Source organism: Diceros bicornis, chromosome 26 (genome assembly GCF_020826845.1).
Source record: "Diceros bicornis minor isolate mBicDic1 chromosome 26, mDicBic1.mat.cur, whole genome shotgun sequence".
Taxonomy (NCBI): Eukaryota; Metazoa; Chordata; class Mammalia; order Perissodactyla; family Rhinocerotidae; genus Diceros; species Diceros bicornis.
Genome location: NC_080765.1, coordinates 46,175,743 through 46,202,690, shown reverse-complemented (window position 1 = coordinate 46,202,690; position 26,948 = coordinate 46,175,743). Strand labels below are relative to the sequence as shown.

Below are 26,948 nucleotides of genomic sequence, written 5' to 3'. Positions count from 1 at the left end.
CTCGGCCCCGCCGCGCAAACCCTCGCCCCGCGGGCCCTCCTCTGGCTCGGCCCCACCATCACCATGCCCCTCCCAGCAGCCCCGCCCCGACTCTTCTCTCTGTGAGCCTGGGCTTGCCTCTGCAGTTGCAGGCCACACCCCTCAGGCCCCGCCCCTCCGCCTGTCCGTCAAACCCATCCTGGCCCCGCCCCGTCGGCTGCCTCTCTTCGTTCTCTCTCGCTCTCCTCGGCGCGGCCCGTTGTTATGACGACACAGTCGTAAATCCGCCATCTTCCTGCGGCGCGTTGCGACATGGAGGGCGCGATGGCAGTGCAGGTGACGGCCGCGCATACGGCAGAAGCCCGGGCCGAAGCCAGGCGGGAAGCGGGCGAGGGCGGGGTCGCGGCGGCGGCGGCAGCTGCCTTGGCCCCTGGCGGCTTCCTCGGTCTCCCGGCCCCCTTTAGCGAGGAAGGTAACAGGGCCGAACGGGGCAGGGCGCGGCCAGGGAGGGGGCGGCTCAGCCTGGGCTGGCGGAGGCCCCGATGGCCTGAGCTTCGGGCGCGAGAGACCGTCCCAGACCCGGATTCCTTGCGGCCTTCGTGGGATCCCGCGGGGCCCCTCATAGCCGTCCACGAGCCTCCCGGTTTCCTCAGACCCTCGGGCTGCTCCTGCGGGGCACCCGCTCATGGATACTCACAGGTGCCCAAGGCTCCGGAGCTGTCCATGTAGACGTCCACGGACGCCTCCACCGCCAGCCCTGCACTCTCAGGCCCACGGCCTGGCCCCTGTCGCCTCCCTGTCTGGGCACGGCCCTGCCCTTCTCTGGGCCGCCTCCCGCTGCACCTGACGGATCACTGGGGTCCTGGCCGGGTTGTGGCTGGAGGCTCCAGGAGGGCGGGGCCTCTGCCTCTCCGGGCTCTGGGCTCTGGGCTGGCGCTCCGGGCGGCAGCAGAGCCCAGGGGTGGAGAGCTGGTGCCCTGCAGCCGGCCTGCGAGGGCCGTCCGAGACCTGCCACTTTCTAGCTCTTTGATCCTGGGCAGGTAACCACACACTCTGAGCCTTCATTTTCTCTTACAAAATGGGCATGCTGCTGCTGATAATCATGTATCAAGCACTTATCCTGCATCAGCTCTTGTTCTCAAACCAATCCTAGATGCTATTATTATTATCACCATTTTGTGGATGAGGAAAATTGAGGTTCAAAGATGTGAAGGTGACTAGGTCACCCAGCTAATAAGTAGCAAGGACTGGATTGGATGCCAGGACTGTGTGACTCCTCACCCCACTCCCTTATTTTTTTTTTATTTTTTATTTTTTTTGTGAGAAAGATCAGCTCTGAGCTAACATCCGTGCTAATCCTCCTCTTTTTGCTGAGGAAGACCAGCGCTGAGCTAACATCTATTGCCAATCCTCCTCCTTTTTTTCCCCAAAGCCCCAGCAGATAGTTGTATGTCATAGTTGCACATCCTTTTAGTTGCTGTATGTGGGACGAGGCCTCAGCATGGCCGGAGAAGTGGTGCGTCAGTGCGCGCCCAGGATCCGAACCCGGGCCGCCAGTAGCGGAGTGGGCGCTCTCAACTGCTAAGCCACGGGGCCGGCCCCTCACCCCACTCCCTTAACTTCTGGGTTCTTTGGCCTCATAGAATGTGGTGAGAATGAAAGTAGAGCATGTACGTAAATCGCTGAGAACAGTGCTGGGGACACACTGAGGGCTCATTCACAGGGGCACTGATAGCTTTTGGAGACAGAACTCAGGTCTCCACCCTCTGAACTTGTCCCATGAGGCTGTAGTCTAGGCCAGACAGGAGGGGCTTTTCCAGTGATATTGGGGTGGTGGCCTGTGTCCCCACGGGATTCATATTCTCAGTACATTTTCTTTCTTGCTCCTTATTCCAGCTTGGGCAGGGCAGCACCACTGGAGGCAGTGCCAACCTGGAGAGGGGTCTCTTTGGAAGTTGCTGTGCCCTGCTTGGCTTGCCTGTGGCCTTGTCCCAGGGTTTCATGGGCTGGGTGTGTCCCCTTCTGTGGTGGGGGTTCCTTCAACGGCAACACCCTAGTGCCAAGTCAGACTCAGCAAGTGGAGTGGGAGGGTTAAGAGGGTGGCACCTCATTGCTTGGCTTGTGACTGTGAGCCATGTGGAGGGGACTGCCCTCTGTCAGGTGGCTTTCAGGGGTGAGTCATGGCTGTGGTTTGGCCCTTTGTTTGCTCATTAATTGAACAAACATTGTCTGGGCTCCTTCTATGTACCAGGCTTGGGTTTGACCTTGATGTGGGACTGCATGTGAGGTGATGGGAACTGGCAAACTTTTCCAGAAGCAGAGGAACATCTCCCCATCCCTCTGTGCAAACAGCAAGGCATCTGGTGTAGACCCTCAGGTTCACGTTCTGGCCCCAGTGCTCACACACCTGGGTGGCCTTGAATCTCAAGTCGTTTTTCTAGAATGGGAATAGTCGTTTCCATTTCCCCAGGGTGCTGGTTGGATTTGGTGACATCCCGAGTGAGGTGCCTGGCACACAGTAAGGACTCAGTGAGCAGGAAGTCTCTCCTATAGGACCTGGGGCAGGCACTAGCTGGTCAGTCCAGATGGTGAGGGGCTCAAGAGCGATGGCCCTGAGGTGTGGAGCCCCTCTGGGAAGTCCCACTCTGGGTGTCTTCACCAGAGCAGGGAGGTGCTGCCTGTTTGGAAGTCAGAGTGAGAACAGAGTGGGCACGGGTCAGGGTGCCCACCACTCCGTGTTTGCCGAGGGCTGGCCTCTCAGCTGGAGCCCTGTGGGCACCAGCCCGCTGACCCCTGTTGTACTCTGCATACACACACTGGGTCGACCCACTTTACAGATGAGGAAACGGACCCAGACATGGTCACTGAGGTGCCCAAGGGCACATGCAAACTCCAGCAGTCTTAAACTCCAGCAGTCTTAAACTCTGGGCCTCCACCCTCCCCAGACTGGCTTGAGTGAATCCCTCTGCCCCCAGCGGCTCCGTGGGCCTCTCTCCTCATTTCTGAAGTGGAGGCTTTGGGCACGACAGCCTCAGTGGATTCCTGCAGCCTAAGTGTATGGTCGGGGCCACCCCCTGCTGGATGTGGATGCTGCTCTCTCTGGGGTGGGCGCTGCTTCTGCAGACCTCCAGAGGATGGGGCTGGCACCCTAGGCCCTTGAGAGTGTTCTCAGCTGCCCTGGGAGGGCTGGGGAAGGTGCCTCTGGTTCTGATACCACCCTTGGATGGATTTGGCCTGGGGCTAGAGGCCCTCCCAAGCCCGGGTGACCGCAGGCTCGTTGCAGATGAGGACGATGTGCACAGATGTGGCCGCTGCCAGGCGGAGTTCACCGCCTTGGAGGACTTCGTTCAGCACAAGCTCCAGAAGGTGTGCCAGCGGGCCCCTCAGGAGGCCCTGCCCACCACCCCTGCCACTGCTGCGCTGCTGGGCCCAGAGGTGAGCCCCCACCCACTGCCACCACACACACATGCACACACGCGCTCCCCCTCCCTGGGCTCACCTGACAGCAGGAGGAGGAGGAGCAGTGGTGCATGGGGACAGACTTGTGCAGCTGGTTCCCTGTGAGGCATGTGGTTGTGGGTGAGGGAGGTACAGGGCCCTGCCACCAAGAGCCTACAGGTGCTCTTGGGTTTCCTGGATAGCTCAGGGTGGCCTGGCCTCAGCAGCTTCTGGCTGAAGCCTGTGCACTTGGGGCCTGGGGTGCCTCCTTTCTTGGAGCCTGAGGCCTGTGTTGGCTCAGGGGTATCATGGCTTTTGTCCTTTTGGCTTGTCTCCTGTCCTGGACACATAGCTCCTGGGGACCCCACAAATGGAGCATGGCTCTGTGGGTCCTGCCACCTCAGCACGAAAATGACCAACTTTGTTGCTCCCCATGCATGCCTGGGGTTGTCCACACATGGTCTTATTAAGGTCTGTGGCATCTCTGCGGGGTGGGCACTCTTGTCATCCTCATCATCCGGAGGTAGGAAAGGAGGCTCCGAGAGAAGTCAGGTGCCTCAGGTCACCATCAGGAGTGGCCCAGAGGACAGTGGGCCCAGAGTTGTCTCAATCCAGCCCTGTGCTCTTTACCTGCCCATCCTAGAGGTGCCCTGTCCTCCAGGAAGGCCTCTGGCCCCACACCTCCGGTCCCTTTCCCCTGACCCCCTGCCTGGGGCTGGTGGGAATAAAGGTGAGTAGGGCTTACCTTTATTCCTGCACAGCCAGCTGAGCTTCAAGCCGGAGCTGCTGGTCGCTTCCTCCTGGAGTCCTCCCCGAGGGCGCTCAGTGTTCCGTGTTCAGCCTACTGTGGGGCTGACCCCCTGGGCCTGGGTTGGAGGGGCCAGGCTGGGAGTGGGCTCAGAGCAGTGGTCCTGTTGGGGGAGATGAGAGCCCCCACCCCAGGCCTCCTGCATGGACATAAACCCAAGACTGTGCTCTCCAAGCCAAGGGAGCTCTGGAGCCCCACAGATGAGTCCCCTCCGTCCCCTGTCCCCCTTGGTAGGTGGTGCCAGCGGCAGGCCCGGAGGAGCCCATCACCGTGGCCCACATCGTGGTGGAGGCGGCCACTCTGACGGCAGACATCACCCACACGCCCGACATTGTCGGTAAGCCGGCACGCCCCCACTGCGGCTGTCCATGTGTGGCTCTCTTAGCGCTCAGGCGTCGCTGACCTGGTAGCCGTCTGTGGTCAGGGCTGGACCCTGGGGACCTCTGCTGCCCGTGCCCTGCTGCTCTCCTAAGAGCATGGCCTGGTTGAGGGGATGCTGAGGCCTCGTGTACACCTTCCCCAGAGCGCTTCCTCCCCAGAGGAGTGAGCATTGGGCACCAGGCCCTGTCCTGCCAGGAGAGGGGAAGCACGTGGCCTGGGCCGCCCTGGGGCACTCCTGGGTCTCGGGGAGTCCTCACTTAGTGTATGATCATGAGCTAGCTGCTCTCTTCTGCTGCTTCCCCAGACTGTCTCTGCCCTGGTCCGTCTAGAATCTTCCCCACTTTTCTGCCCTCCCCACCCAGCCCACCCCGTTCCTGCTTCCTGCCCCATAGTCAGCTCTGCAGGGTTGGGGCGGGGTATGCAGGGGGTGTACCTGCTACTCCAGCTCGGCCGTGACCTGCTGCCTGAACTTGGCCTTCGCCTCCGCAGTGCTCACTCCCACATGGGAGTCCTGCCCTGATTCTCACATAGCTTTTATGAGCATACAATGCCAAGTTAGCCTCTTTGAGGTCTGTTTTTAAGTTCAAGTGCCTTGCTGACGTGCAGTCAGGGAGGGGGTGTTGCAAGGTCTGGATTGGGTCACGCTTATTAATTGGGGACAGGTGCTCATTAATTGGGGACAGGTGAGTGTGCAGGGGGACATTCAAGGGCAGTCCAGGGCTGGGACAGGTGGAGGGAGCTGGGGCTGGGTGTGCGCACAGCAGTGGAGGGAGGCTAGGTTGGGCCTGATGCCGTGCGAAGTTGGGAAGGGAATGGTTGTTACCTGGAGGGCTTGCTGGGTAGGGGCCTTGGCAGCTGGGTGAGTGGGTGGCTGGACAGGAAGCAGTTTTGGGCAACAGGTAGAACTTGGCCTTGGGAAGCCCCTGGACCGAGCTGAAGCAGGAAGAGGGGGTGGAGGAGACCTGGGGGTGGGGAAACCTCAGAGCAGTCTGTTCTGCCAAGGTCCCACCTCAGGGAGGTGGCAGGACATCTGTCCTTGTCTCCATGCTGTCTTTCCTCCTGACATTCCTGCGGACAAGGGTGTTCACCTGTTGCCACTCTGGAATAGGAATGTTGTCCTTAAGGAGGTGGGGCTATGCTCTGGCCTGTGTGGCGTTTGGTTTCTGCGGTGGGAGGTGTCATAGGAAAACAAGTTCCCTGGAATCAGGCGGCATCTACGGGCCCCTTCTCACTGCCCTGACCTCCAGCCGGCCCTGCCTGTGGCTTGGCAACTCCTCCTCGTGCTCTGGGGCTCCTCTCTGGGTACCATGGGGAGTTTTCCCCCTTCACCCTGGGTGCCTCAAATGTCCCCTTGGTGTCAGCTGCTCGGTGGTCCAGAGCCCAGGGTCAGCCAGAGTCCTAAACTGCCAGCTGCCAGCGTCCCAGGGCTGGGGGCATGGTCAGCGGGGACTGCAGGGGGCTGTGTGGGGCTGGATATGCACTCTAGCCCTCCTGCCTCTTCCCTGGAGACCCACTAGCATTTTGTCTCTGGACTCAGGGCAGCCATGTCCCGCCTTCTCTGACCCCTTGGTCTACCATGCCATGCTCGAACTCAAGTTCTAACCCGGCGGAAGTCCGTGTCCTTTTGGAAGTTCACTTCTGAGGCAGAAGAAAGATAAAGTGTCAAGCGTGTCAGCCAGGGCACGGGCGAGAGGCCTTTAATTGTTTCTGAGTCATAGCGCCTCCATTCTGTTTTGGGAGAATGGCTTGTCAAAACACAACGCCAACTTGATTGAGATGATTTCTAAGAAGCTTCACAACCATTTCCCACACGTCATTTTTATGAGCAGAAATTGTGAAGTGTGTTTACACTTAGCTTTGCACGTTGTCAGAATTCTTTGACACCCGTGGGAGGTGCAAAAGCCCAGCTTCCTTCCTCAGGCGATCCCAGGCGTCTCGAGAGCGCTCACTTTCCCAGGCCGAGCCCCTAGCCTGCCCGCTTCAAAACAGATGGCAGTGGGCAAGCCCAGAGGCGTTTCCTCCTTCTGTTAGTGGGAGCTGGGCCAGCGAGCAGGGCAGATGGCAGTGAGCTGAGCTGGCCTGTCCACTATCTCTGTACCAGACACTCCATCGCCCTTAGAGGTGGCAGAACCCCCATGCACATCTAGTTCTGTGCTCCTCTTGGCTTAGGGGTGGGGGCATCTGTGCTCATGGTGGGTCTCCCCGATGAACACATTGTGGGGGCCTGAAGCTCCTCCAGGCAGCTCTATGGAGTCGGAGGGGTGTGCCTCCCACCCTGTCAGGCTGAGCAGGTGCTGTGTGCTGGGGCTAGGGGGTGGTCAGGACAGCTTCACTGCCCCCAGCAGTGTCCCCAGGCTGGGATCTGAGGAGGCAGCAGGGCCTGCGGTGTCCTAAGGCTCAGGCTGACTGCCTTTCCTCAGGCAGCGGACACATCAAAGAGGTCATCGTGGCCACTGAGGCGGAGCCAGGGGACAGCGAGATGGCAGAGGCCCCAGGCAGCCCCAACCATCAGGGGCCCGGGCTCACCGGGGAAGGCGAGCAGGCCCAGGTCAAGCTGCTGGTGAACGAGGATGGCCGCTACGTGTGCATGCTCTGCCACAAGACCTTCAAGACGGTGAGCCTCTGGGACCTCAGGCCGGCCAGGCCACGTGGCCTGTCGTGCTTGGGGCTGTCTAGCTGATGGGGCCAGGCCTCCTTCTCATTCCTGCCTGGGGAGGTGCCTGAGCCTTTGCTGCCCCTCCCCCACAGGGCAGCATCCTCAAGGCCCACATGGTCACCCACAGCAGCCGCAAGGACCACGAGTGCAAGCTGTGTGGAGCCTCCTTCCGGACTAAGGGCTCACTCATCCGGCACCACCGGCGGCACACAGGTGAGCTGGCCTGGGGCTGGGAGCCACATAGGACACGGCTGCCAGCCCTGCGGGTGCCCTGGCCCCCAGCTTTGTGACCCCTTCCTGCAGTGTGTGGCTGGTAAGGCTGTGGCTCTGGCCTGCCTTCCCTTGGCACCAGGCCGCTGTCCTTGGCAAGGCTGACTCTGTCCTCTCCACAGATGAGCGCCCCTATAAGTGTGCCAAGTGTGGGAAGAGCTTCCGGGAGTCGGGTGCGCTGACCCGCCACCTCAAGTCTCTCACCCCGTGCACGGAAAAAATCCGTTTCAGTGTGAGCAAGGACATGGTTGTTGGCAAAGAGGACACACCTGCAGGTCAGCATGGAGGTGCTCCCTGCCCCGGCCCTGGCTACTGGCCCGGGCGCCGCCCTGGTCAAGGAGGTTTCTTCAAGGATTCTCTTGGTTCTGCCTTAAAGGATCTGGCGCCTCCACCGTGGGGACTGTTACGTCGTCATCAGTGACCAGCGAGCCCATGGAGACGTCGCCCGTGATTCACCTGGTGACAGATGCCAAGGGCACTGTCATCCACGAAGTCCATGTCCAGATGCAAGAGCTTCCCCTGGGCGTGAAAGCCCTGGCCCCGGAGGTGGGGGCAGCTGGAGGGGGAAAGCCCTGGCCCCAGGGTTGGGGGAGCTGAAGGGTGGGGGCTCACACCAGGCTCTGTTCTGGGCACTGGCTCCAGGAGGAATGGGACTGACCTGGGCGTGCCTCCCTGGCACTCAGTCTGGTCTCAGGGGAGACGAGAGACCAGCAGCATGCCAGAGGGCAGGGTGGAGGGAGGTGGGGCAGATGAGGGCAGGTGGAGCATGCTGTGGGGCCCCCGGGGCATTCCTGAGTGAAGACACTGGGTGTGCCCGGTGACCCCAGGCCCCTTGGGTCTGCTCGCTCTGGTGGGTGCAGGTGGGTGCTGTGTCCCAGCTGCCTCGCCAGCCTCCCTCCCTCCACCTCCCCTGCAGCCCCCGGGCCCTGAGGAGCTTCCCTGTTCCAGCGAGGGCAGCCGTGAGAACCTGCTGCATCAGGCCATGCAGAACTCTGGCATCGTTCTTGAGCGGGTTGCTGGGGAGGAGGGGGCCCTGGAGCCAGCCCCTCCCGCCGCGTCCAGTCCCCAGCCCCTGGGAGGGGGTCCCCCAGAACTGCCGCTGCTGGAGGTGGAGCAGGTGGACACAGTAGGTGCCTGCGCTGCCAGCATGCTCTGTCTGGGGGGCTGGACCTCGGGTACAAAGTCACCACGCTGGCCTGGCCACCAGCCTCCTTGCTGTGCTTCCTTCAGTGGAAAGTTGTGGCACTTTCTGCAGTGACTTTGTCCCCTGATTACTGCCTTCCCTGGGCCCACGATGTAGCTTACCAGGGTGGGGCACTGCGGGTCTGTCCTCCTTGGTACTGCTGGGGCCCAGCCTGCAGTGGGTGCTGTGGTCCCCCAGCAGGTGGCCAGCGAGGCCTCAGCTGTGCCCAGGACCCACCCGTGCCCTCAGTGCAGTGAGACCTTCCCAACGGCGGCCACCCTGGAGGCCCACAAAAGGGGCCATGTAGGTAGGTGGCAGGAGGGTGGGGCACCATGCTGTGGATGGCCTGTGGGTGACCAGGATGGACCCTCGGGCGTGCAGTGGGCGGTCAGGGTAGCCTGTCGGCAGGCAGCAGCAGGCGGCTGGGTTGGGGCCCCAGGTGGTGGACCTGCCTGATATGGCATGCGGCCCCAGGGCCCAGGCCGTTCATGTGTGTGCAGTGTGGCAAGGCCTTCCCCAAGGCCTACCTGCTCAAGAAGCACCAGGAAGTGCATGTGCACGAGCGCCGCTTCCGCTGTGGGGACTGTGGAAAGCTCTACAAGACCATTGCCCACGTCCGTGGCCACCGGCGTGTCCACTCAGATGAACGGCCCTACCCCTGTCCCGAGTGTGGCAAGCGCTACAAGACCAAGGTGGGCCCTAGGGCCCTGGACCCTGACACCTGCCCCCTCATCCATGGGCTGCCCACTTGCTCAGCCAGATCTGTCCCTTGTTCCCTGCCCCCAGCCCTCCCTCGTCATCCCCCGCCCCCAGCCTGCTCTGTCTTGGCTGTGCCCCTCACCCCAGGCCCATGGGCCCCCTCCCTTGGCCCCAGAGGTGGGCGGGGAAAGCTGCAACTGAGCCTCGTCTGAGGCCAGGTTGGCTCTGACGGTGGGTGTCCACAGAATGCCCAGCAGGTGCACTTCCGGACACACCTGGAGGAGAAGCCACACGTGTGCCCGTTTTGCAGCCGAGGCTTCCGGGAGAAGGGCTCCCTGGTGCGGCATGTGCGGCACCACACAGGCGAGAAGCCCTTCAAGTGCTACAAGTGTGGCCGTGGCTTCGCAGAGCACGGCACGCTCAACCGGCACCTGCGCACCAAAGGTCAGGGCCGGCAGGCGGTGGGGGCGCGAGGGGCCGCAGTGGGCCAGCCCTGACCGAGCTCCCCACCGCAGGGGGCTGTCTGCTGGAGGTGGAGGAGCTGCTGGTGTCCGAGGAGAGCCCTGCAGCAGCTGCCGCCGTCCTCACCGAGGACCCGCACACTGTGTTGGTTGAGTTCTCGTCAGTGGTGGCTGACACCCAGGAGTACATCATTGAGGTGGGTGTGGGGCCGCTGGGGCTGGGCTGGGGCCCAGGAGTGGGCAAGGCTGACCTCTGACCCCCTGTCCAGGCCACCGCAGATGATGCGGAGACCAGTGAAGCCACAGAGATCATTGAGGGCGCCCAGACGGAGGTGAGGGGCTTGGGGAGGGGCGAGGAGGGGAGACCAGGTGCCCTACCCAGACTCGTGGGCTGAGCCGTGAGCCACCCACAGGTGGACAGCCACATCATGAAGGTGGTGCAGCAGATCGTGCATCAGGCCAGTGCCGGGCACCAGATCATCGTGCAGAACGTGACCATGGACCAGGAGGCGGGGCTGGGCCCGGAGGCAGCTGCTGCCGACACCATCACCATTGCCACCCCAGAGAGCCTGACGGAGCAGGTGGCCATGACACTGGCCTCGGCCATCAGCGAGGGCACTGTGCTCACAGCCAGGGCAGGCACAAATGGCACAGAGCAGGCTACTGTGACCATGGTTTCGTCAGAGGACATTGAGATTCTGGAGCACGCGGGCGAGCTGGTCATCGCCTCGCCAGAGGGCCAGCTGGAGGTGCAGACGGTCATCGTCTAGCGTGGGTGCCTGCAGGGTCCCGGTGGGCTGGTCTGGGGCAGGGGGTGAGGACCCTGAGCACCCTGCCCACACCTGCCTGGCTTGTACATGGATGGGGCACAGAATTCAGGCGTTCAGAGGAGACGTGGGAGTGTAAATATACAGTTTTTGTTGCCTTACAATAAAACATGAAAACCCGCCACTTGTGATGTTGTAGCAGTGGCAGCCTCAGGAGTGGCGCCACTGCCCTGGCAGGTTCCCCCATGGCAGCACCTGCCTGCCCAGGCCACCTTCTAGACTCATGCTGGCCACCCCACCCAGGGCTCCCAACGGGGCTGGTGGTACCTTGGCGGTGCGTGGGTGTCGCTGGCATGTCGACAGGCAGCCTCCTGCTGTTGCGCTGCCCACCTGGAGCTGTGACTCCAACTTCCCGAGGCCTGCTGAGGTGGGTGGAAGTGGGTGCTGCTTCGTGGCCTGCAACCCTGGGGCAGGGGACCGAGGTCAGGAGACCCAGCAGCTTCAGCTTTTTACCCTGAGGTGACAATGCGTAGAAGCAGCAGGAGACACGGGGCCAGGAATGGGGCTGGTCTTTCCTGATTGCGCTGCCTTAGTTTCCCCGAGGGGATGCAGCTCAAGGAGGGAGATTCTGGGTGACCTAGTTTCTGGGGGGTGGGGACAAGAACAAGGGCTGGATAATGGGCATGGTTGACCCTCTCCCTTAGTCCTGATGCAGGTCTTGGGATGCTGCCAGGGGCTTCCAAGTCCCAATTCTGACAGGCTTGGGGGCGCCAGAGCAGGCTCAGGGCGGATCCCCTGCTACTTTGCCCTCTGGGGTCTACGTGGGAATGGGAGCAGGAATTCCAGCTTCCAACTTCAATGAGGGGGCGGGACCCAGCGCAGTCCGGCCCCTCCCTGGACCAGGGCCTCAAATACCCGCCCTGCCTGGGCGCCAGAGCTGCTGCCGGACCAACCGGGCACCATCTGTCTGGTGCCACAGACACGCTCCCAGCCTGGACCTCAGACCTCTACTCCGGCCCAGATGTTGAGCCTCTGACTCGGACCCCTTCACGTCCCAGGTGAGTCTGGGGGCTGGGTGAGCCGGGGGGCCGCATGGGAATGGGGGTCTCTCTATTTGGGCTTCAGTTTCCCCACGGAGTAGGAGACTGACCATGGGCGGTGAGCCGAGTGCACCACCCTGGGGACACCTGGAGAGCGCAGGGGGAGAATGCGCCGTCGCGCCGGCCAGTTTTGGCCCGGCCCCGCGTCCCCCGTGCCCTCCGCGCCCCCGCGGCCGGGGCGGAGAGAGGTGGGTCCGTGTGTCTGACTCTAGGTCTGCGCTCACGCGGGCTGTTTCTGTCCATTCCAGAAAGCCCGCTCCGCGGCATGGACGGGCCCCGGGCCTTACTGGCTGCGCTCTGGGCGCTGGGGGCCATCCGGGCCGGGGCGCTGCGCATCGGAGCCTTTAACATTCAGAGCTTCGGCGACAGCAAAGTGTCGGACGCGGCATGCGGCGGCGTCATCGCGCAAGTGAAGCGGCGGACCGGGGGCGGGGCTGCCGCTGGGCTCCGCGGGCGAATCTGCCTCGCGTGACCCCGCACCTTCTGACCCCTTCCCCAGATCCTGGCCCGCTATGACATCGCGCTGGTGCAGGAGGTGCGAGACCCGGACCTGAGCGCCGTGTCCGCGCTCATGGAGCAGATCAACAGGTGCGGCCGCAGGGCCCGGCGGCGGGACCCCCGGCCGGGATCCCAGGCCAGGCCTAGGCGCGGTGCCTTGACCCCGGGCTTGGCCCATATCTCCGCAGCGTGTCCAGGCACGAGTACAGCTTCGTGAGCAGCGAGCCCCTGGGTCGGGACCAGTACAAGGAAATGTACCTGTTCGTCTACAGGTGAGGGGCGCGGCCGCGGGGCAGGGGCGCGCAGGCAGAAGGTGGCCGGCTCAGCGCGCCCACCGCTCTGGCCCCAGGAAGGACGCGGTGTCGGTCGAGGACATGTACCAGTACCCGGACCCGGAGGACACCTTCAGCCGTGAACCTTTCGTGGTCAAGTTCTCGGCCCCCTACTCCGGTGAGGCCCCGCCCCGAAGCCCCGCCCCTCGCAGGCCCCGCCCCGGCCGCTGACGCCCACCCGCTCCCGCAGCTGCAGAGGAGCTGGTGCTGATCCCGCTGCACGCGGCGCCGCACCACGCCGTGGCGGAGATCGACGCTCTCTACGACGTGTACCTGGACGTGATCGACAAGTGGGGCACCGACGTAAGCCCCCGCGTCCGCACGGCCCCGGGTTCCCGAAGGCGCGCCCTGGGAGTGGGTCGGCGCGGCCTCTCGGCGGCCTCAGACCAGGCTACGCGGCCCCCGCAGGACATCCTCTTCTTGGGCGACTTCAACGCCGACTGCACCTACGTCCGGGAGGAGGACTGGGCGGCCATCCGCCTGCGCAGCAGCGAGGTCTTTAAGTGGCTCATCCCGGATAGCGCCGACACCACGGTGGGCAACTCGGACTGCGCCTACGACCGGATCGTGGTCTGCGGTGCCCGCCTGCGCAGGAGCCTGAAGCCCCAGTCGGCCGCCGTGCACGACTTCCAGGAGGAATTGGGACTGGACCAGGCTCAGGCGAGTGCTGGGCCCGGCGGGGAGGGGGACAAGGGCAGCGTCCGGTCCTGGGGTCCCCAGGCCACCCGGCACAGGCAGCACAGGCAGGTGGGAGGTGCCAGCTCCCTGCAGCCCAAGGCCGGCCCAACCTCAGTGCACCTGGCGCTCCCCTCCCTGCGCTAGCGTTTCTAGAAAGGGCCCTTAGAGGTTCGGTTCTGGCTGTGTGGCACAAGTCTGGGATGGCGGACAGGATACCCCTTGCTTCTCCCGAAGTGGGGTCCCGAGTCGGTGCCCCCCACCCCACCTGCAGGTAGCAGCAGAGGCGGACAGCCCAGGCCTCTCGGAGGCTCCCCGCAGATGCAGTGGTTTGGAGACACCCAGTTGGCTCCATCGTGGGTGGGCGCAGTTTCCTGAGGTGGAGCCTGAGGGGGTACAGGTTGCCCAACAGGGCCTCTGAGGCTCGGCCCCCTCTCCCTCCAGGCCCTTGCCATCAGTGACCATTTTCCTGTGGAGGTGACCCTCAAGTCCCACTGACAGTCCCAAGGCCTGGCCAGGGCATGCTGCCTGCAGACTCCGGCCACGAGGAACAGCCCCATCAGGGCTCCTTCAGGGTGGATAGCCAGTCTCTGCAAGGCTGCAGGGCAGGGTCACTTGGGCCTGGACAAGTGGCCATGGACACATTACGGGACCATGTGGAGCCTGCTTCACCATCTGTAAAATGGGCTACCACCACCTACCTCATAAGGTTGTGAGGGGCACCCGTAGAGCACTGGGCACGTGGCTGTGCTCAATAAACACGAGCGGGTGCTCAGCCAGGGCCACACACAAAGGTTGGCTCCAAGGCCTCTGTGTCCTTTCTTAGGAATCAGCCCTCTGGGGCACAAACCTCAGGCCTGCAGCCCAGTGGGTCCCTGATCCCAGCCCCGGTAAGGGACAGAGATGGCCTGGCCTGCCCATTTCACATCTTGCTTGGAACTGACCACCTCCGGACCAGGCTGGTTCCAGAAGGCAGCTCCTGTGCTCACTAGCAGAAGCTCTTTGCTCTTTCTTTGTGCAAACTGTAAATGCTTCCAAGAACTTGTATTGAGTGCAGCTGGGGACACTCACTCACATAAAGGTACACAGCCAATGGGCAAGGCCAGATGTCCCTCCTGCAGCCCAATTCCTGGGGCCTGTATCACCCAGCCGTGTGTGTGTGTGTGTGGGGGGGGGTGGTCGGGAAGGCTGGCCCCTGGCCTTCTGCCCGCCGGCAGCCCTCAGACATTTGGGGAGCCCCTCAGTGGCGAGCAGGCTGCACCTCTCACCCAGCCCAGGCAGGTGGGTTGGGCTTAGGTCGTGCCCACAGAAGCCACACACTTCACGGGGGTACAGCCCCTTCGATGGTCCCTTCCTGGGTAGGCTCCTCCTCAGGAGCCCTGGGCTGGGCGAGGACTGTCAGGAGGACAGTGGCCTGTGTCCTAGGTAAGCCCGTCACCTGAGGATCGGGAACAAGCAGAACTGGGGTACGTGGTGTAACTGACAGGGGCCCAATGAGGTTTCTGAAACATCTCACCTTTGGCAGCATTTGGGAAGCAGCCTGAACTGTATGAGAGGAAAAACCTTTGTTTCAAGAATTTGGACAAGTTCCTCTGGTGAAATCTTCCTAAAATAAGATTTAGGACACTCACAGTGTAGAATCGCAAGCAGTAATGCCTCCCTCATCCCTCACCAAGCTCCCCTACTTTTTCTGAATCCTTGTACGCCCCCTCCATCTAAACAAAGAGGTGGCAACCAGAGGGCTTTTCTCTGGGGGCTTCTGTGGATCTTCTGGGCCCACGACCACCTGGCCTTATGCCTCCAGCAATCAGGCAGCCCAGGGGCCAGGGATGGGACAACCCAAGGACTTTATGCACAGTTCTGCTTTTGGTCACTCAGTGGTGACATCACCGAGGTCCTGCCAGTTCAGGGTTCCCAAATTGAGACACTACCCGCCATCCTTCCCTACCCGACCGCCAGGTAGGAAGGGCACCCATGGGTAGTGGTGGGCCTCGGGATGCTGGCTACAAGGAACAGGGCCTTTTAAGAAGATCAGCAGAGCAAAGAGCTAGAAGTACTTTTCAATTGGGAAACCGCTTGTTTAAAACCCCTTGGGACCAGGGGGCTCCCGGGAGGGTGCATGTGGCTAGATCCTGCATGGGCAGCGCGGCCCTCAGTCCTTCTTTGCTTTGAGCTTGTCTAAGTATGTCCGCAGGGACTTCTGGATGGAGTCTCTGGAGATGAAGCTGACGAAGTTCTGGATGTCTGGGTCACGCTGTTTCACTAGGCGGTCCGCTGTGGGCTTTCGCATCATATTCTTGGTCAGCTGTCGAGCGTGGTCTAAAGAAAATGGGGTCCACGTGTGAAAACTCGCTCTCTGAGACAGTGGCATCATTCCCAACCTTTCCAAGAGAGTTCCAACAGAAACTCTGATAGAAAACCTGGAGGGCTGGCCCCATGGCTTAGCGGTTAAGTGCGCACGCTCCGCTACTGGCGGCCCTGGTTCGGATCCCGGACGTGCACCGACGCACTGCTTCTCCAGCTGTGCTGAGGCCGCGTCCCACATACAGCAACTAGAAGGATGTGCAACTATGACATACAACTATCTACTGGGGCTTTGGGGGAAAAATATAAATAAATAAAATTATATATATAAAAAAAAAGAAAACTTGGAAAACGCAAGTAAGCAAAGAGAAGAAAATCACCCGTTCCCCACTGCCCACCGATTTCCTTTAAAAACATATAGGATGATATTATAAAAATTGCATTCTTAACCTGTTTTTTTCACTCAATTATATTATTGAGAATATTTTCCATGTCACTAAACATTCTTTTATGACATAATTAATGGCTGCATGGCATTCAGTCATTTGTCTGTATCACGGGTTGGCAAACCTGGCCCCCCTCGGCCCTTGAGCTAAGAATGGTTTTTATGTATGTATGTATTTATTTATTTATTAATTTTTGGTGAGGGAGATTGGCCATGAGCTAACATCCGTTGCCAATCTTCCTCTTTTTGCTGAGGAAGATTGGCCCTGAGTTAACATCTGTGCCAATCTTCCCCTATTTTATTTTTTTATTTTATTATTTTTTTTAATTTATTTTTCCCCTAAAGTCCCAGGTGATAGTTGTATGTCATAGTTGCACATTCTTCGAGTTGCTGTATGTGGGACGCGGCCTCAGCATGGCCGGAGAAGCAGTGCGTCTATGCGCGCCCGGGATCCGAACCCGGGCCGCCTGCATCGGAGCGCACGCACTTAACCACTAAGCCACAGGGCCGGCCTCTTCCCCTATTTTATATATGGGATGGCACCACAGCATGGCTTGATGAGCAGCGCGTAGGTCCACGCCCAGGATCCGAACCTGCGAACCCCGGGCCACTGAAGTGGAGCACATGAACTTAACCGCTACGCCACCAGGCCAGCCCTCTACGTTTTTTAAATAGTTGGAAAAAGAGTAATATTTTGTGACATGTGAAAATTATATGAAATTCAGTGGCCCTAAGTCTTTTTTTGAGGAAGATTAGCCCTGAGCTAACATCTGTTGCCAATCCTCCTCTTTTTTTTTTTGCTTAGGAAGACTGGCCCTGGGTTAATATCCGTGCCCATCTTCCTCTACTTTATATGGGACATCTGCCACAGCATGGCCTGACAAGCGGTGTGTCGGTGTGCACCTGGGATCTGAACCTGCAGACCCCAGGCTGCCAAAGCGGAGTGTGCCCACTTAACCAGTGCACCACCAGGCCAGTCCCCTCAGTGGCCCTAAGTTTTATCAGACCACAGACACTCTTATTAGTGCCTGTACTCTGGCTGCCTCCGTGCTCCAACACCACAGGTGTGGCAGAGACTGTGTGACTCACAAAGCTGAAATCTACCTGGTTCTTTACAGATGGTCTGCTGATCCTGTTCTCTATCATAGTTGATATAAGCAGCCCTATTTCTATAAACATACGTGCAGGCTGTTTCCAGTTGTCTGTGCAGTGGGTTAAATAGTGAACCCCGCAAAGATATGTGCAAGTACTAACCACCCCTCTACAGCCTGTGCTGCATACGGTCTTGTCTGGAAAAAGGGTCTTTGCAGGTGTAATTAAGATGAGATCATCTTGGATTTAGTGTTGGCTCTAAATCCAATGACAGGTGTCCTTATAAGAGAAAGGAGAGGGAGATTTGAGACACACACACACATAGAGGGAGAAGGCCATGCGAAGATGGAGGCAGAGGGTGGGGTGATGCACACAAGCCCAGGAACCCCCAGAGCCACCAGAAGCTGGAAGAGGCAGGACCCCTAGAGCCTCTGGAGTAAGCGAGGAACTGCCCACACCTTGATTTTGGACTTCTGGCCTCCAGATAGCGAGAGAATGCATTTCTGGTGTTTTAAGCCTTCCTCCCCTGCTTGTGGTAATTTGTTACAGCGGCCTCAGGACACTAAGTCAGTCTGCTATTACGACTGGCACATTTGTGACTTGCACAGAGTACCTTTACAATGAGAACTTTCTGGTCTCACCAGGAGGGTCAGGCTGGGGAGGGAGGAGGCTTTGCTTGCCCACCAATACCCACAGCTGCTGCCCCACTCTGTGCTCCTCACCTGCAATGGCCATCCACTGGGCCATCACTGAGAGTGCTGTGTTCTGCACCTGGTCCTCGGGCACCACCTGGTCCACCATGCCCACCTGGAGGGCCTCCGCCGGCGGGAAGAGCAGCCCCAGCTGCAGGGCACGCTCCGCAGCACGGTGCCCGATGGTGTTCACAAGGGTGTCTTTGAGCCTGCAACGCAGACACCCACTCACCACCAGCTGGGGGCTCCCAGGTGGGTCAGCTTGTCCCAGGGCCAAGTGGAGTGTGGGTGCAGCCCCTGGCCTTACCAGAAGGGGGCGACGATGCCCAGCAGGGTCTCGTTCAGCCCTATGAGGTACTTGGGATTGTCAGCCAGGACACGGTAGTCACAGGCGAGGGAGATCAGGCAGCCTCCAGCTGGGCAGGCTCCCTGCAGGGGAAGTGAGACCACTGGGCTCTGGGTGCCGCTGCAGCTGGTCCCAGTCATATTCCAGAGAGCCAGGGTCCAGAGGAAAGGCCTGCAGGTGGGTGTGAACTCCCGGGGTACCTCAGACCCCCAGGGCGCCATACCAACACTGTCTGGGCTGGGTGTACACAATGGGGACTCAGGCTGGCCCATGAGCCCGAGGGCCCCGGGCACTGGCAGGGCTGTCAGCTCTCAGGGGTCAGAATATTGCTCTTAACTCTCTGGTCAGGGAAGCTAGCTGCCTTTCCTTGCACAGCTTTTGTCCAGATGCTAAAATGCCAAATAAGCATTTAGCTAGAGCTGTCATTTCATGCCATGCCCCATGGGGCCTGTCGCCATATCCAGCAGGACGTCCTGGTAACCCCAAACTCACACTGCCCTCATCTCATGCACCCCACTGCCCCAAACAAAGACAGCAGGTCTTCGTCAGTGTCTCCTTCCCTCCAGGCCCCTCACATGCTGTCAGTCGCCACCACACCCTGTTGGAGTCTTCCTAACTCTCGCCATCCTCCCCTTGCCCAGTTTGGCCCTCCTCGCACCTGGTTGTCACAACCAGCTCTTCAAGGTACACTGGTTCCCAAGCCTCAGCCCACCCCCTCGCTTCAGCCGCCCACACCTGCATTCCCAGGTCAGGCCAAAGTGATGTTTCCCACTCCCCACTTGCCCCCCACCCCCTACAGCCCTCTTGCTGGGCTGTGTTGACCTGTGGGCCCTGCCCCCACCCCAGTGAGCGAGTCGACCCCCAGTGGCCCCCCTTGTCACGTCACACTGGTCTGTGATGGCATGCTTACCTGTGCACTTCTGAGGATCTTCTCGAGGCCCTCTTGCCCAACGAGGGCTTCCTGAGGGCAGGGCCATGTCCGCCCCCTCTCCCCCCAGACTGGTCCCCAGTGAGTCATCAAGGCCACTCAGGAACGGGGACACTCACGTTGATGGCAGCAATCAGCACCAGGTTGGACAGGTAGAGCTGCAGCCACAGCTCCTGCACAGCCTTCCAGTATTCGGCATAGTGCGCTGGGTTCCTCCCGCACATCTCCGTCAGGTCCAGGCCAGCTGAGAAGACCCTGGGGCAGTCCTGCAGGAGCCAGGGGTCCCGTCAGAGCCCTCCTCCAGGCAACAAACCCCCAGGGCCTGGGGAGCCCACAGGTGCCCAGGGGGCAGTGGGGCCACAGTCATGCTCAGGGCAGCAGAGCTGGGGGCTCCAGGGACTCAGCCTAGACCCTCCTCAGACTCAGTTCCCTCTGCGTCCTGGGAGGTTCTTCCCTTTCCAGCTTTAAACCAGGAAAGCAGAATAGGCAGGCAGGGTCCGGTGCTCCCCAGGACATAAACACACTGGGCTCTGTGCACGCCCGGCTCTGCATTTGCCTGTGTTTGGTGTCCTGGGCAGAGAGACTCAGAGGCTGTGCGGAGGACTCCTGACAGAGTCTGGAGGGAGCGCCTGTTGATTTGCCCCCAAAGGTCAAGCAAGCTGCAGACTCTAGTGCAGGCCGGGAGGTGAAGCTGTCAGAACACAGCCAGGGAAGGAAGACGCGATAGCCAGTTGAGAAGCCAGACCTCTGCTCTGGGCTGTCACATGTGAGACAGAAGCCTGGGGAATGATCTGGAAGGCATGTGTGTCCTGTGCAGATGCCCCAAGTCCTGAGAGAGATGCCAGGGAAGGGAGAGGGAGCAAACCAAGACAGAAGGGGAAGGACAGGCTGGGATAAAGGGCTGCCGGCACAATGGTGCATTGCAGTGGTGGACACCAAGTTCCGGGCGTTCATAGCACTGTTGGCCAAGAACGCAGACTGGGGAGGGATGGCTCAGTAGCCACTGCGCAGAGACACCCATACTTGGGGCTCCCATGTGGTCTGAGCACCTCTGAGCAAGCGAGCTGCTTGCACGGCTGGGCGTGTCCGGGGCTGGGGCTGGGCGCCTGAGGCAGGCATCATCTGTACTGATTCACTAACCAGGACTGACCACACCCAGGGTCTGTCTGGGAGGAGCGGGTGGATAAAATGAAGTAGGGGACAGTCACTCTACATCCTTCTGTTAAGCGACAAAAGCAAGTTGCAGTGCAGGGTGTGGAATGCAGTTCCATTTTTCTCGTACACACATGCTGTATGTGCATAATACTTGTAGGCTGACCTCTTTTGTTTCCACAGAACGTGTCCTACTCCTATGACTTAAAAAGACCAGAGAGAGATGGACAGATGCACCATCATTAACCAGGCCGGGCTGTCTCTCGTGGGCCAGGTGCAGGGACTATAGTGGTGGGGACAGAGCTGTTCTTGCTCTGAGGACGTGGGTAGACTTCACATTTAGCTTTTGTCTTTTTCCTTATCCTTTTCCCACCACCAGCAACTGGCCCTCTCCCCTCACCCCCCAAAAAATCCAATACATTTTATCACTACAGCAGTCGGACACATTAACAGTACTCGCCCACAGTCCCCGTGCTTGAGGAAGCAAAAGCAAAGAAGTCGCCTCTGGATGAGAGAAGAAAACCACAGTGATCCTAACTGGGGACGGCCTTTGCCAGACAGACTGAAGGGATGTGGGTCAGCCTGTTTCTGTGATTCACCAACACATCTGTGGTGGGCTGAACTGTGTCCTCGAAAAAGACAAGGTCAAGTCCTCACCCCCAGTACCCATGAACGTGATCTTATTTGGAAATAGGGTCTTTGTGGATGTGATCAAGTTAAGACGAGGTGATCAAGTGTGCAGATGTGATCAAGTTGAGCCTGGAGGAGGGAGGCTTTAAATCCCGTGACTGGTCCTAAGGAGAGGGACATGTGGACACAGAGAGACAGGGCAGATGGCTGTGTGAAATCAGAGGGAGACGCTGGAGTGGTGGAGCAAGTACAGGAACATCAGGAGCCCCCGGAAGTGGAAGAAGCAGAGGGTTCTCCCCTAGGGCCTCCAGAACTGTGAGGGAATACCTTTCTTGTTTTAAGCCACCTTGTTTGTGGTCCTTTGTTCTGGTGGGCACAGGACACAAGAACAACGTCATTCCAGTCACCTGCTGAGGACCTACTTTGAGTAGGCACTCAATACAGAACATAATGCATACAGACCTTTGTGGGGAGATGATGCCGCAGTGGGGAGAATGTGGACTTTAGAGAGACAAATGCTGGCCCCCTGCCCCTGGGCAGTGCAACCTTGAGGGGGGCTCAGGGACCCTCCTGCACAGTGCCCACGTGCACGCAGGCCGGGGTCTCGCTAAGTGCTGGTTCTTCCCCTCTTTCATTCTGAAGGTCCTATATTTGGTGACACGCAGCTCTCTCATTTTTAGAGCACAATAGTGTCATGCTATGAATGACGCCTTAAATGGAGTATTTTCAGAACTTCTCCAGGATGAAAAGTTCCCAGGCAATTTCAGCATCTCCAGGCAGGTCAGCTGTAATTGTCAGAACGTTCCCTGGGATTTTAACTGTCACCAGCCCCTCAACAATCTACACCCAGGAGGATTAGTCCTACCCTCAGAGCAACACAGAATAATCTCTCTTCCATGGGAAGGGGTGAGGCTTTGCTCTGCAAACCCCAGCTTCACAGGACCCACTGGCTGTACACATCAGACCCAGCTCCCGAGAGTCCCCTGCTGGTCCCTGCCTCCGGCACAATGATGGTTCCCCCGTCAGAGGCAGCCAGGCTCTTCAGAGCTGCAACAAGATCAGGCCACCCTGGGACAACAGTGGATGCTCCAAACCCCCGCTGACAGAGGCTGTGACTGTCTGCTTCCCGCACCTTGAATGATGGCACGGCTAAGATGTTCCCCACTGGTCTCTGTAATATGGCACTTAGCTTTGGGGGACACTCATGCTGTCTGTGGCTCCTTCTAACTTGAAAGGTGATCCCAGTGCTTCTCCTGACCCAACAAAGGGCCTGTTACATTGGATCCACACTCCATCTCCCCAGCTGGTCTTATCTGTTTCCTCTCTTGGCACCCCCAGCGCCTGGCAGAGCAGGTGGGCCTGATGCCCGCTGGAGGGAGGCAGGAACAAATGAGACCCCCAGTCCTGCTGGTCTGGGTGTTAAAACCAGCCCAGGCTCCAAGGACCACCCGGCTTCCCTTCTCCTCAGCCACTGTAACCACTTCCCTCAGGGTCACACCCCGTCCCACTCTCCTGGGCCCAAAAAACACTGCCTATTGCCCTCCCTGGCCTCAGCAATGGCGCCGCTCCCACAGATGCCTTTGCCAGCTCTTGGGGTCAATGCTGAGATTCCCCTCGAGAATTCAGAAGGGAAAAGTTTGCCCTCTGAGAACTCAACTCTAAGACCTGCCCGAAGAGGAAAGAAGAGCATGGCTTTCATGATGAGCATTATTACAGGGGCCACCCAGGGAGGGCACCCCAGGAATCTACTACCAAGTTTGTGCAGGGTCTGCCCTTCATGAATCAGTGTGGGCTCAACGTCATCCCTGCAACAACGTCACCTGCCCAGGACCATGATCTCTGGAAGCCTCTCCTGGTGGCACCTGCATCCGGGGCTGCCTGGTTATTCTACACCAGATGACATGTAGATGGTCTCCGAGTTTGGACTTGGATCTGCTAACAGGTTCACACTTTGATCAGAGGACTGGGGGCCTTGGGGGAGCTAAGGAGTACCCACCGAAGTTAGGATGACGCCTCGGTAGGTCTTGTCATTTTCCAGTTTCTCCAGGCTAATGACCAACTCTGTCAGCAACTCTAGGCTGAGGCTGTTCACTGGAGGATTCTTGAACTTCATCACAGCAACCCCTAGTTTGAAAATGAAGAGGAAAAAGCTCACGCCTAGCATTGGAAAAGTGCCCCCAATCATCCTGCACCCTCAACCTGGCCATAGGAAGCTACATGGTTTTGGGTTTTTTTAATTGAGGTGAGATTCACGTAACATAAATTAGCCATTTAAAAGTGAACAATTCAGGGCCGGCCCCGTGGCTTAGCGGTTAAGTGCTCGCGCACTGCTGCTGGCGGCCCGGGTTCGGATCCCGGGCGCGCACCAACGCACCGCTTCTCCGGCCATGCTGAGGCCGCGTCCCACATGCAGCAACTAGAAGGATGTGCAGCTATGACATACAACTATCTACTGGGGCTTTGGGGGGGAAAAAAAAAAAAAAAAAGTGAACAATTCAGGTCCATTAAGTACATTCACAATGTTGTACAACCACCATCTAGTTCCAGAACACTTCCATCACCCCAAAAGGAAACTCCATGGGCCAGCCTGGTGGTGTAGCAGTTTAGTTTGTGTGCTCTGCTTCGGCAGCCTGGCGTTCGCCGATTCGGATCCTGGGCGATCCTGGACCTAATCACCGCTCATCAAGCTATGCTGAGGCAGCGTCCCACATAGAGCAACTAGAGGGTTATAAAACTACAACATATAACTACTGGGGCTTTGGAGAGACAAAGGGAAAAAAGGAAGATTGGCAACAGATGTTAGCTTAGGGCCAATCTTCCTCAATTAAAAAAAAAAAAGTCACTGAAAAAAAAATGGAGACTCCATACCCATCAGCAGTCACCATTCTCCTGCTCCAGCCCCTGGCAACCACTCATCTACTTTCTGTCCCTATGGATTTGCCTATTGTGGACATTTCTTATAAATGGAATCACACTATGTGGCCCTTTGTGTCTGGCTTCTTTCACCTAACATGACATTTTCAGGGTTCACCCATGTTGCAGTGTGTCAGTGCTTCATTCCTTTTTAAGGTCCAATAATACCCCACTGTATGGATGGACCACATTTTGTTTCTCCATTCATGTTCTGACGGACACTTGGATTGGTTACACCTTTTGGCTATTGTGAATAATGCTGCTGTGAACATTCATGTAGAAATTTTTGTTAACCTTTTTCTCCCAGACACAAGTCTTCCGTCCTTGTGGGAGTAGGAAATGGCCTTAGTTTCTTGAGGACTGAGTGAGCAAACTCTAGGAACCAGATTTGTAAGGAGGAACTCCAGTGGGGTGCTTTGGTTCATGCCTGTTTAAGGACAAAGGCTAAAAATATCAGGGGTCAGATGTTCTTAAACACACCATGATCCATTCATTCATTCTGCCAGCAGCAGGGGAAGCAGGAGGGGAGGGCCTGCCCTTGCAGACACTGCAGCTGCTGGCCTGGGCCATCTCTTCTCACTGCTGCCCCAGGGCAGGCGCTAAGGGCTTCAGAAACAGCACGGTTCATTTAGGGCGTGTTTCCCTGGTGAGGACCTTGGGAATCTCCGGAGGGTCAACATAAACCATTGTCTAGGAGAACTAAGTCCTGAAGGCAGATGGGCTCTTTTGAGACCTTTGATTTATGAGGAACAGGTAATTACTAACTGGCTGCAAGTATGCACATGTACATATAAGAAGCAATCAAAACTTCCAGAAGCGAGCTCCCCAAACTTGGTTCAAAGGGAGGTTTCTGAAGCTAACTCTGGATTTCTTCAGAGCCTGGAGAGGTAGAACACTGGGGGAACACTGGGGGAAAGGTAAAGAGGCCAAAGGTGAACATGAGTTGACGAAAAGGAATTTGGATGAACTTGGACATCATGAGGTAAGTAACCACACCTCTGGCACGGGGTGGGTACTCTAGTTTCATGAATGGAATGTTGAATGGAATCTAAAATCAGCTTCAGTAACAGCACTTAAATGAAAACATTTTTAAAGCCCTTTTGGGCCTGCCCCGTGGCTTAGCGCTTAAGTGCACGCACTCCGCTACTGGCGGCCTGGGTTCGGATCCCGAGCGCGCACTGACGCACCGCTTCTCCGGCCATGCTGAGGCCGCGTCCCACATACAGCAACTAGAAGGATGTGCAACTGTGACATACAACTATCTACTGGGGCTTTGGGGGGAAAAAAAGGAGGAGGATTGGCAATAGATGTTAGCTCAGAGCCAGTCTTCCTCAGCAAAAAAGAGGAGGATTAGCACAGATGTTAGCTCAGGGCTGATCTTCCTCACATACACAAAAAATAAATAAAGCACTTTTACTGCATGACTTCATCTAAGTCTCAAGATGCCTGAAGGCTAACTGGGTCTGGCAGTGAGGACAGAACCAAGCCTGGCTGTCTTGACCTCAAACTCTCTGCTATGCCATGCTAGCGCGCTGCAGTGGGGAAAAAGCTTTGGTAAAAAATTGCTATCTCATCAATACTTTTTTTTGTTTGTTTCATAAAATAAAATTTACCATTTAAACCACTTTTAAGTGTACAATCCAGTGGTTTTAAGCATATTCAAAATGTTGTGCAACCATCACCACTATCCATTCCAATACTTGTAAATATTTGTTTTTGCACTTTTTGATGTATATTCAAATCTGTCACAGAAACAATCCTTTCAGAAACTCAGGTTTCGGTTGTAGCTGGGCCTACCCAGAGGCCCCTCATCACCTGGCTCAGGCAGCCCCCAACCCAGAGAGGAACTAAACAAGAGAACTGAGCCAAGGAACATGGTGCCCCCGAGGTAGCTCCAGGTGTGGGTGGTGGGTTTGGCGGGTAGAGGAGGACTGAGGCTGCAGCCGGATGTGGGGAGCAGGGCTTCCTCTCAACCCACTGCAGGGACCCCATCTTGAAAGGCTGAGGCCTAGAGTTGGGAGGCCGTGGGACAGCATGTCTTAAAATCCCAAACTTTGCCCATATCTGACCCTAAGTGCTTTCAGGACCCAGCTCCGGAGTGCTCTCCGGTAGAGAAAGCACCGGGTTCTCTTTCAAATGTGCTTTTTCTACCTTTTCTATCCCCTTTGGAAAGGGGATAGAAAAGAGGTGTTTTAAGAGGTGTTCTAATTTGGGGTGGTGGTGTCAGGAGTGATTCCACTTGTGGCTCCTGTCTTTAATTAGTAAAATATCTGCTGGGTTGTGTGTCATGTGGGAGTATTAAGAAAAATTAAAATATTTTATTCCAAAATACTTCCAATTATTTTCAATTTCCAATTTATAGCTTAAAGGAGCACATCCCCCAAACGTTAAAAACAGAACTATTTTTATCTTCATACTGAAGTGGGGGAAAAAAAACTCATTTAAACTACCTACATTGATGACCCTTAAGCTCTAAACTCAACAGAAATTGACTTTAAACTTGGGCTTTATCTTGCGGCCTTTAGAAATTCAAGAGCTTTCACATGAGTCAGATTCCAGGTCTGGGTTTGGAGCTCGGGAGAAGAACAAAACGAAGTGCCATACGGAGCGTGCTCTGTTGCCAGCCTGCGCTGCGCTGTTCAATTCCGCCTCTCCCCCTCGGCAGCGGGCACCGGCAGGAATCCCGCGCTGGGTAACTCTGGCCGGCCAGGCGGCGGCACCACCGCCCGAACCTCTGAGACCGTGAGACCGTGGGCGCGCTGCACAGAGCGGCCCGGGCCCGAGGAGCGGGGCGCTGGGGGCGCTTACCTGCGGCCGGGGCTGGCTCCACCAGCACCCGCTGGCTCCCGAAACTCCGCGCGCCGTCCCCGCCGCCGGCCGCCGGCTCCGTGCACCCGAGGGCCGCACCCCGGAGCAGGGTCCCTGCGGACGGCAGCGCGAGGCCCGTTAGCCCGCCGCCCCTCCCCGACCCCGACCCCCGCCCGCGGCCCCGACGCCGCCCGCCGGAGGTCACGCACACGGGCGGAACAGAGCGCGCGCCGCAACCCGCATTCCCACCGCCAGCGCCATCTTGACCCGAGGGGGTCGGGGCCGCGGCGCCGAGGTATGGACTCGCCGCTCGGGGCGGTGCTCCCTCCCTGCCGGTCCCGCCTCCGTCCACCCCACTCCGCGTCCGGGTCCAAGTCCGCTCGCCGCCAAC

General features: G+C 58.3%; 3 protein-coding genes across 9 annotated transcripts; 2 read left to right on the top strand and 1 right to left on the bottom strand.

The window, feature by feature from the left end:
* Positions 1 to 260: 260 nt before the first annotated feature.
* E4F1 (E4F transcription factor 1) lies at positions 261 to 10,858 on the top strand. 6 transcript variants are annotated; one of them, XM_058570291.1, is made up of 14 exons: positions 261 to 451; positions 3,263 to 3,414; positions 4,460 to 4,562; positions 7,027 to 7,220; positions 7,355 to 7,475; positions 7,655 to 7,807; positions 7,909 to 8,078; positions 8,449 to 8,658; positions 8,914 to 9,022; positions 9,190 to 9,407; positions 9,660 to 9,858; positions 9,930 to 10,020; positions 10,145 to 10,207; positions 10,289 to 10,307. In XM_058570291.1, exons 1-14 carry the CDS (start codon positions 292 to 294, stop codon positions 10,305 to 10,307), a joined length of 1,962 nt encoding a protein of 653 aa, XP_058426274.1. In that variant the 5' UTR covers positions 261 to 291. The 6 variants fall into 6 exon arrangements, with proteins under 6 accessions (XP_058426274.1, XP_058426272.1, XP_058426271.1 ...); XM_058570289.1 differs by having other exon boundaries at positions 267 to 451; positions 8,917 to 9,022; positions 9,930 to 10,072; positions 10,289 to 10,857; XM_058570288.1 differs by having other exon boundaries at positions 267 to 451; positions 9,930 to 10,072; positions 10,289 to 10,857.
* Positions 10,859 to 10,978: 120 nt separating this feature from the next.
* DNASE1L2 (deoxyribonuclease 1 like 2) lies at positions 10,979 to 14,738 on the top strand. 2 transcript variants are annotated; one of them, XM_058570293.1, is made up of 7 exons: positions 11,971 to 12,151; positions 12,242 to 12,330; positions 12,429 to 12,512; positions 12,590 to 12,690; positions 12,763 to 12,875; positions 12,981 to 13,232; positions 13,692 to 14,738. In XM_058570293.1, the coding sequence occupies exons 1-7, from the start codon at positions 12,008 to 12,010 to the stop codon at positions 13,743 to 13,745; spliced, it is 837 nt and encodes a 278-aa protein (XP_058426276.1). In that variant the 5' UTR covers positions 11,971 to 12,007; the 3' UTR covers positions 13,746 to 14,738. The 2 variants fall into 2 exon arrangements, with proteins under 2 accessions (XP_058426275.1, XP_058426276.1); XM_058570292.1 differs by adding an exon at positions 10,979 to 11,700 and having other exon boundaries at positions 11,991 to 12,151; positions 12,763 to 14,738.
* Positions 14,739 to 15,295: 557 nt separating this feature from the next.
* Positions 15,296 to 26,889, bottom strand: ECI1 (enoyl-CoA delta isomerase 1). The gene is made up of 7 exons (XM_058570295.1): positions 26,767 to 26,889; positions 26,558 to 26,671; positions 22,833 to 22,960; positions 19,174 to 19,320; positions 18,088 to 18,209; positions 17,811 to 17,989; positions 15,296 to 15,566 (listed from the first exon to the last, which is right to left on the bottom strand). The coding sequence occupies exons 1-7, from the start codon at positions 26,816 to 26,818 to the stop codon at positions 15,400 to 15,402; spliced, it is 909 nt and encodes a 302-aa protein (XP_058426278.1). The 5' UTR covers positions 26,819 to 26,889; the 3' UTR covers positions 15,296 to 15,399.
* Positions 26,890 to 26,948: the final 59 nt, after the last annotated feature.

Coding starts and splice junctions, on each gene's coding strand:
- E4F1 (XM_058570286.1), top strand. CDS start 3,037: ATGGTCGGGGCCACCCCCTGCTGGATGTGGATGCTGCTCTCTCTGGGG. Junction 3,415..4,459: donor CTGCGCTGCTGGGCCCAGAG/GTGAGCCCCCAC, acceptor CCCCCTTGGTAG/GTGGTGCCAGCGGCAGGCCC. Junction 9,023..9,189: donor CCACAAAAGGGGCCATGTAG/GTAGGTGGCAGG, acceptor ATGCGGCCCCAG/GGCCCAGGCCGTTCATGTGT.
- DNASE1L2 (XM_058570292.1), top strand. CDS start 12,008: ATGGACGGGCCCCGGGCCTTACTGGCTGCGCTCTGGGCGCTGGGGGCC. Junction 12,152..12,241: donor GCGGCGGCGTCATCGCGCAA/GTGAAGCGGCGG, acceptor CCCCTTCCCCAG/ATCCTGGCCCGCTATGACAT. Junction 12,691..12,762: donor GTTCTCGGCCCCCTACTCCG/GTGAGGCCCCGC, acceptor CCGCTCCCGCAG/CTGCAGAGGAGCTGGTGCTG.
- ECI1 (XM_058570295.1), bottom strand. CDS start 26,818: ATGGCGCTGGCGGTGGGAATGCGGGTTGCGGCGCGCGCTCTGTTCCGC. Junction 22,961..26,557: donor GGAGCCAGCCCCGGCCGCAG/GTAAGCGCCCCC, acceptor TTTTCAAACTAG/GGGTTGCTGTGATGAAGTTC. Junction 17,990..18,087: donor GGCATCGTCGCCCCCTTCTG/GTAAGGCCAGGG, acceptor TCTGCGTTGCAG/GCTCAAAGACACCCTTGTGA.